Source organism: Geospiza fortis, unplaced genomic scaffold, assembly GCF_000277835.1.
Source record: "Geospiza fortis unplaced genomic scaffold, GeoFor_1.0 scaffold11, whole genome shotgun sequence".
Taxonomy (NCBI): domain Eukaryota; kingdom Metazoa; phylum Chordata; class Aves; order Passeriformes; family Thraupidae; genus Geospiza; species Geospiza fortis.
In genome coordinates this window covers 16,377,205-16,386,134 of record NW_005054304.1, presented here as the reverse complement: position 1 = coordinate 16,386,134, position 8,930 = coordinate 16,377,205, and the positions used below count along the sequence as shown (strand labels likewise).

General features: G+C 44.7%; 1 protein-coding gene across 1 annotated transcript in view; it reads left to right on the top strand.

Annotated features, from left to right (window-relative positions):
* Nucleotides 1-2,904: 2,904 nt before the first annotated feature.
* The window catches only part of MTTP (microsomal triglyceride transfer protein), a 26,987-nt gene continuing 20,961 nt past the window's right edge, over nt 2,905-8,930 (top strand). The window contains 4 exon segments of the mRNA XM_031066447.1: nt 2,905-2,970; nt 3,699-3,868; nt 8,134-8,321; nt 8,877-8,929. Of these exon segments, the coding sequence (XP_030922307.1) occupies nt 3,808-3,868; nt 8,134-8,321; nt 8,877-8,929 (302 nt within the window). The 5' untranslated portion in view covers nt 2,905-2,970; nt 3,699-3,807.

Here is an 8,930-nt window from a genome sequence, read left to right as displayed (position 1 = left end):
CCCTCAGATACGCAGCCGTGGCTTTGGGGGCTCCGTGGGGGTAAAGGGGAGGGAAAAGGAAGAGAAAAGCTTATTTTTATCTGATGGTTTGATGGCCCGGCTGAGTTCAGGCAGGGGCCAGCGAAGTATTTTTGGCCGGTGGCATTCCTCAGGGCAGATCTGTAGCTGCAGAGGTCCCCGGCAGTGCCGCGCTCCCTCCGCCCCTGCGGGAGACGGCCGCGCCTTCGCGCTTCCTATTTTTAAAGGCCGCCGACAATTAGGTTTTTAAACTCCAGTGTCAGTGCCCAGCGAAGGCAGCGTTCTTTCGCCGCCAGATAACTTCACGAAAGAATGCTGCCCTGTTACAGGAGTCAGTTCTGGAGACTGTGATGATATCCTATGGGTACAATGTATTTTGGGCAGCCTGAGTATGTAGATGTCTGTTTGCCCCTGGTTAACGAGGCGCACAAAGTTAGCAAACACACGAGAGTGCGCTGCCATAATCCCCTTTCCGTGTGCATCAGTGTTTAGCTCAGGTTGCATGGGTGCCACATATACACACTCGGACAGTTTTAGTGCTGGTTTCAGGTTCGGCACAGCTGTGTTGCACTCACAAAACTGCGTGGTGTCACTATAGTGAGATGCTGACCTTTCAACTGCTGCTGGAATTTAATATTTGCTGTAGTATTTGATCTAATTTGTGATTCCTGTTCAGTGCATTGCTTTAAAAATAGCTAGATTTGCATTTGCTGGGGTCTATTTAAAACCTCACTCATGTTACTATTAATATCTAGCTTGACACGCCAGCATCATAAAAGCCCAAATGCTCCAGTCTCCCTGTGGAGAATCCTTTGGTGTTTTTTGGTCACTGAAAGGCAGCAGATGAGTTACCAACAGAGGCCCTTTTTTTTGAAATAGCAAAAGACATCTGTCAAAGTCATGTAATACTCAGATGTGCTTTTTCCTAGAATGAAGAAGCTGCTTACACAGTTTGTTTTTCTCATAGTGCTCTCTGCAAAGCGTCAGTATTGCTCATCCAGCCCCCTGTGTCCTCAGACAACAACAGAGCATCATGCAATGTTTTCCAAAGTCTGCCAAATGCCAAGTGGTGAAAAGTGAAATGAAAAACTGAGCAGTTGCAAATATTGAGAAAGAGGTGTCTGTCTAAATTTCATTATTTTTATAGGGCCTTAACGTCACCTTTTCAAGATGCTGATCCCAATGGTGAGTCACCCTCTCTCCCAGCAACAGAAAGAACTAAATATTCCAGAACTTAAAGCTGCAGCTCAAGAGGCAGACTATGGAGAAGAAAAAAGATATTCATGGGAGGCTCAGGTGCTGCTCTTTGTGCCTTATGGTCTTTAGTTAAGTGCAATGTCTCCCTGTGAGCTGGGTCTGACTGCAGCACTCTTGAGGAAGGCTCAGGGTGCAAACTGTGTTTGGCCAGTGGCTTGGATGGGTATTTCTGACCCCCTGTGGCAGAAACAGGGGGTCTTATTCACCCAAAGCCTGGGAGCTGGGGGCACACGGGCAGCAGCTGAAGGGCAAAGATGCACTGGGGTACTTTGGTGCTCTCACCTGAATGTTTGAATTGAAAAGCAAGATCTTTGTGTTGTGCTTCAGAAGGGAAGGCAGAAAGAAACATTTTGTTGACTCAGAACATGGGAGGAAATCTCATTAGTTTTATTAGGCTGTACCAGCATGGCGTGAGGTATCCATGAGGGGCTGAGCCCACAGCCTGTACGTGGAGTGGACTTTGGTGGGCACAGCGCCGTTTGCACGGGTGTAATCTGCCTGAAAGGAAGTCACTGCTGATTAGCTCTGGCCATAACTGAGGTGAGGCTCAGGCCTCCTGTTTCTAAGATGTCTGAAGAGCACCCCAGCTCTGTGTTACAGGTATGCCTATGGCTGTATAAATGCGTGTGCACGTGGAAGTGTATGGACAAAATTTCTCTACGTGGCAGTTACGCCCTTGGCTCTGTAATTGGCCCAGATACAGTGGTGCCCAAAGAGAGATGTGGATTTACATCAGCAGGGGATCTGGCCAGGGATATTCTAACAGAGCCCTTTTTAAAAAGATATTATATTTCAAAGAAGAAATAAATTTCTTGTGTCTCAAGAGCACAGAAAGAGGACAATTGCTCATCTTCAGATTCCAGACCAACCTCACCCCCTCCTTCTGAGTAAAATGTCAATGCTGCTTTTCTGAAGCAGGATCCATATCTCTGGTCTTTCTCTAGATGGAGTTGGTTTTGCACTAAGACAGTGTCCTTATTTTTTTCAAAACAGCACAGAAAGCCTGGAAAGCTCTTTGTTTACTAAATGCAACAAAAGGAGTCCTCTGCCTCAGCCCCTTGAATTCGGGAGCATGTCACAACCTGTGCTGAGAAAGCAGCATAACCAACCACAAATGGGGAAGAAGCAATAGCAGACCCCTGGGGTTTCCTAATCTCCTCCCTCCCACGTGTGCGCACACAAACAAAATACAGGAAGAGGACCAGGGGGAGCTTCCACAAGGTGCAGATGAGCATGGGAGAGAAGCAGTGGCATGGACCTGTTGTTTCCCACTGCTGGGCAATTATTGACAACCACAGTGTTTGCCCAACTTCCCTTTACCACAAAAAAACAGAGGTATTTATACCACTCAAGGTGAAGGCTGCTCTCACTTTACCACAGAGGATGGGGCCCTCTGGGAGTCTCTAATTGCAGCCTGGGGTGGCTCTTGCTGGGTTGGGGTGTGTGTAGATTGCAGTCACATGGAAGCAATATGGGGAAGTGAAGTGGAGGACTGTGTTGATGGCTCACTTGTGTGTTTCCTTTACTGGCAGGAGCAGATCCTGCCTCTTCACAGAGCTGGGAAGCCTTTGTGTGCTGGGGAGAGGCATGCAGCCTCGCAGGGCTTGCCAAGAAACACGGGGGGTTGGCCTGCTGCCCCACTGACACCTGAGGGACAGCTGAAGGATGTTCTTTAAGCAGCCCTGGGGCCATGAGGTTAGTGTGAGAGGGCCTGGGATTTACTGTCAGAGGAAAAGGGAAGCGTGTGGGTTAGTCAGCCAGGGCGTTTTCAAGGGAGGTGGTGAAGGAAGCACAAGAAAAGGGAGAAGGGCTTGGTTTGCCCTGCTCCCAGACCTTGCCAAGCAGGTACCCTTCACAGACATGGGACAAAATGTCTTGTTTTATCTCATCTTTCAGGCTCTAACCTCTGCCATTGCAATGATATAAGATAGAGGCTGGGGATGCTGAAAGAAAGAACATTGATTTAGTATGGTACAGTGCAGTAGGCATTGACATCACATCTGAGTCTGTAATGAATTAGGATCAGTTTTTTGGGATGGCACTGATAAATTCCATGTACTTCTGATTCCTGGAAGACCCTTAAAAGACCTCTGCTTCTGTGGTTGCTCAGAGATGATAACAGATGATGCAAGACGTGGAAACAGTGGTCAGGATCTGGCCCCTGGCAGAAACAGAGCTGATGGTCCTTCTGTTCAGAGAGAGGAGTGGTGGCAGGATCTGCTGGTTCTTCCAGCACTGGAGGTGGGCTCTGCTTCTCAGAAATGGGTCTGTGTGGGCTCAGTATTTAAAAATGAAAGCCGAGGTGATTGATAAAATGGGGTAGAAACTGCCAGTTACCTTAGTTCTTAATAATTAACTGGAAGTCCTTTAATGAACTTAGTACCTGAGTGTGGAATTTGGAATCTGACCTTTACTACATCTAGATAAACAGTGTGGCCAAGCCTGTGGCTCTCTCTGCAAGCTCCACTCTCAGCTCACTTCTTGGACGTTCTCACACTTCATGCTGCAGTCAGGAGCTCGGCAGAGTCCAGCATGATTCTTCTTACCGTGCTGTTCCTTTGCATCATTTCCACCTACTCAGCCTCTGTGAAAGGTAGGTCTGTACTGGGCTTGGTTCAGCTTCTGCCTCAGCAGAGGCAAAGCCAGTGTGTGTGTATGCAGATCTCTGTTTTGCCTCAAAAATTATCAGCTTTACTCAGACATGCTTGAGTAATACAAGATGCATTTACTAGCTAGGTTTAAGTGCTTGTGGCATTCCTCTCAGCAGAGGTGATGGAGGAGATGATGTTTTCAAGTGCACAGGGCCAGTGGTGTGACCAGGAGATCAGACATCTTGAACTTGCTTCATCAGGACATACTATGGGGGCACTGACTTCAAAGGGACTTTTCACACACTCAGAAGTTAAACACATGGAGTTCTCTGTGCAGCAGAGCCAGGAAGTGCTCAGGGCTGCCCAGGTTTCAGCTTCTGAGCTGTTGACTTAGCTACCACTGAAGTCAGTAAGAAGCATCCTGTTAATTTCATTAAAACATTGCTCTGTAGTAAGTCTTGAAAATCTGGAGCAGAGCTTTACTCAGGTGTCCTGACAAAGTCAAGGGTATGAAATCTTGGAGACTGCCTGCTTCAGCAGTGCCAAAGCAAGGAAAGGTCTCTGTAATAGTGACGCTTCATGTACAACTTCACATTAAATTTAGAGGAGCAGCAACCTTATAACATGAGTTTTTAGTTTAATGAGGATGTCTTCATCATGAGGGGAAGCAGGGGGAGCACGCCATCCTGGGCTGAGCTGCAGAGATGCTCTGATGGGTGCCACCTCCTGCTTCCTGCAGGGAATCCAGGACACTGTGTAAGCACAGAGCAGCAACCTTCCTTCTTCCCTGCCTCTATACACCCTCATGAAAAGAGTTATAAAGGAGAGAAATTTGCAAGCAGTGCCTTTACCTGTGAGTTTATTTCATGAGACTGCCACATTCAGTTTATGGCTAGATACCAATATGCCACATTTCTGTGTCTGATCTTGCCAGACTCCCCTTAATATCAATTAAGCAAAGCTTCTTGATGTGAAGTAGTATTTGCTTGTCACATTCCCCAGGATACTGAGCAAGCATTTTCCCTTTAATTAGTCACCCCTTCAGCTCTGCCACATTTCTTCTCTTGTGCAGCGAGATTGAGAGCTAAATTACTGGCCCAAAGCCCACTTAGGGCCTCAGGGTGAGAGCTGGGATTAGGATTGGTGTTTTACCTTTTCATCAGGCCACGCTGCCTTTTGGAAATATCGAAACATTATTCTGTTCAATTCAGGTAGGTCAGCACACGTAAAACTTTCCTACTGCAGTTCCACTTGAAAAATGTTTTCAAGTAAGCGGATGGGGTTTGCTTTTTAAAGCTATCTGGTGTCAGAGATAGTGGCAAATATGATTTATGAAGGTAGAGCTAGCAAGTAGTTAGAGACACACATGCTGTGCATGCCATATGTATTAATAAAAGGCACAGGACATGACAGCTGTCTCTACTCATGCAGTGTAACCTTCTGTATTATACAGTATCATGATTTAATTATAGACTTGGCATGTTACCCTTAATGACAGACACTTAACATTACTAGTCAAACTATGTGTTATGCACTCCACCTTGGAAGCGGCACTTCTGACCCCCAGAGAGCTTGGCTGGGCTGGTGGCAGTGTGTGTGTCCGTCTCTCCTCCCTTCTCAGGCGGTGGGACACATGCCATCAGCTGAAATGTCAATGGCTGCACAGGCAGCAAGGATTCCAGTGCTGTGCTGAATACAAAGGAAGGAGCTTCTAAAAGAGTGACTTTCTATTAAGAAAAGTTTCTATCAGAAAGATGTTGCAATATTCCTTTTTAAAAGTACTGGTGTTTTCTTCGTGGAAGTTGGCATGAAAATTTAGTTGTGTTGTTTTGAGTACTGGTTCTGCTCAGTGATGCTGTGCCTCTGTCTGTCATGTGTCAAGATCCCCCCTGCCTCTCAGCCTGACCACACTATTCAGTTGTCTCTCTTGGGTTCCCCATTTCCACAGGGATAAGTGCTAACTCTTTGGGACTGCTTTCAATACTGCCTCATCCCTGCTGCTTCTCTTATCATCATCTGCTCTTGGCCTCACCTTTCCAAGTCTGGCAACTAAAGGTGTCTTCTGCCCTGGCTCCTGCAGTGTTTTCTATGTGTGAATTGGTGAAAATTTTCAAAACCTCATGTTCTTCTAGCTTCCAGGAATACTTTGCAATGATTAGTCTCTTCCATGACACTTGCAAGAAGCTCCTGCATCATTTGCTCATCTGTTTCCTTTAGGATGGAGCATCGCTGTTGTATCTGGGGACAAGCAAATGCTAAAAGGGAGGAGGAGGGAAGGAACTCTTACAAAAGAAGAATAAAAGCATGTATGTGTTCAGCTGTGGGGAAAGGAAGAGGGTAGGTGAAAGGTGCTTTTAACTGAGAATAGGGAGGGAGCAAAACCACAACATGCACCTTAACTAATAAGAGACTTGTCTCTGAGCACCCAGATAATTTCTCTTGGATGTGCTATTCCCCTACTTTTTTCCTTTAGATGGGACTGTGTTTATAATGCACCTAGTGGGTGGTATTCCTAAAATCTCAGCCAATACTAAGTCCTTTGCACTGCAGTTTCTGCTGCAAGTCAAGGACATTTTGAACCAGGAAGCAACTGGCTCCAAGGGACTGCAGGGAACCTGGGGTGTCCCTGAAAGGCATAGCCACCTCTGAGCAGGCACTGAGCACCCTCTGCTCTCAAGGGTAAGGTAGCTTCAAAGCAAGGAACTGGGGAAGGAAATTGGCTAGGAAATTCACAGTAAACCTCCAGGAAGGGTTGCATGCCTCTTAGTGACTTTGTTTTGAAACAGACACACAAGACATGCAAAACCAGACAAACCCCATTGTGCCAACATGAATCCTTCAACCTCCCTGGGAAAAAAATCAATAGTTACAGCTTTGGCCTCTCACATGTGAGCAGGCTGAGCCCACTGGGATCACCAGACTTGCTGCACCACATCCCCAGCTGGCATAAAGTCTATTTGGTTCTGTAACTTTGCCAGTTTACACAACTTGCAGATTAAACTTGCTGCAGTGTCCATTTTGCTCAGGGAAAGGTTCTTTGATGCTCGCCTTAATCCACTGCCATGGTATCTGAATGAACAGGGAAACAATGTGATGCAAAGTCTTAATGAAGCAGGGGTTTTGGACTCTTTAAGAACTGCAGAATGTACCCATCCAGCCATGATGGAACTACCCTATGCACCCACCTAAATGGGCTTTAAAATATTAAAGTGAAATAAGACTGATTTTCCTTTCTATCAGTGCAGTGATTTGAAGTTTATTTAAGTGAGTCAGATAAAACAGAGGGATATAACATAAATCAGGATAGCCTGATGAATATCTGCAGGGGACTTTGAAGACACTGATTCCATTACAGCATGCTTAAGAATTTTTCTGAGCTGTTGTGAGAGATTTTTCTTCTTTCCCCTGCCCTTCCCTGCACTTGTCATAAGACTGAGATGCATCTCCCTGAGGACAGCACTTTGTGCTTCTTAGATTAACTCTGTTGTGAACTTGTTTCTGCTCTGTACCTCCTGAACTCCATGAAGAAATCTCCAGTGCATTCAGTGGTGCAGCATTTGGGTGTGTGAGGCTGGTGCTGTGCTGCTTACAGATAGCACCTAAGGTCACTCTGTGTGTGTTTGCTTTGAGAATGTTAAGAGCACTTAGTGTACAGCCAGCTTATTTTCCCTTCTCTTCCCTTTTACGTTCCTTAAAATATATAAATTAACAGCAGAGACACAGCTATGGGAACAATTATTTTGTTGAAAGAACAAGAGCTTAATTATTTTATCTAAAAAATACATTCTTAATGTTTTCATCACATTCATATCACACTTGGGCAAGACTCTCCATGGAAAGATTCCCAATAAATATGCAAGAGAGGCAGAGAATGATTTATGTTGGCCCCAGCAAACACATCAGTGCATTTCACATTGCTAAGCACACAAATTGTGTGATTATTAACAGTATTTTGAGTTGCAAATAATTTTGGATTAATTTGTAATGCTAACATAGCTGAAGAAAAGAATCTGACAGTCTTAAAGAGCTAGAACAAAGGATTTTGTCACCTTTCTTGTGTTATATGTGTATGATCAGTGTCAACTTAATCACAAAAAACCCCAGCTGCTTCAGAGACAGTCTCTGTAATCAAGAGTAGCAGGATCAGTCCCATAAATCTTTTGCTTGTAATTAAATTTTTAATTTTTCTAAAGATTTCTTAGAGAAAATGGTAGATTATGAGTATTAGTCAATTCTAAAATGCTGTTTGTTTTTGCTTTCCAAACAGGGCACACTACTGGGCCCAGCCTAAATAATGACAAGCTATATAAGTTTGCTTACTCAGCTGAAGTCTATGTTGATCGGGTGAAAGCATCCCTGCAGAAAAGTGCAGGATATCGGATTTCTTCTGGTGTGGATGTCAACCTCTTATGGAGAAATCCTGACAATGATGATGACCAGCTGGTCAAAATTACGGTAATTATTGCCATCAGACAACTTTAAACATACCCAATCCTTTCTGCACTTATCTAGCTGCTGATCTAATCTCAGAGAACTCACTTTCAGAACATGAGCTAAACCTTTTATTCTCCAGTCTCATCAACTAAACCCAGCTGCTTTGATGATCTAATTCCTATAGAATATGATTTCACAAGTATCTATCTAACATCATAAGCCAGCACTTCAGAATGTCTCCTGTATTTAGAAATTGCTTCATACAGCACCTATAGCTTCAAGCGACTGGTGTGCAAGCCCTTACCTGAGGGGCAGTATGTCGTCCCCAGTTGTAACTGCAAATATTTCTAAATAGAAACTGGGTTTGGAACTTAGCTTTCTGGTGACATTTTCTGAGACTTACTTCCCCAGTGGAGAGCGCTGGCTTCTTTTTTAAACTGATGTAGTAATCATGGAAGATTAATAATCAGCCCCAGAAATAAAGAACATTTATTATGTGATTTAGTCTATCTACTCTACTCCAGGTCAATTCTACACTGCTCTCTACATTAATTTTCTCTGCTTTTGCTTTGCTAGATGAAAGATGTTCAGGTTGAAAATGTGAATGAGCGTCCAGCTGATAAAAACATC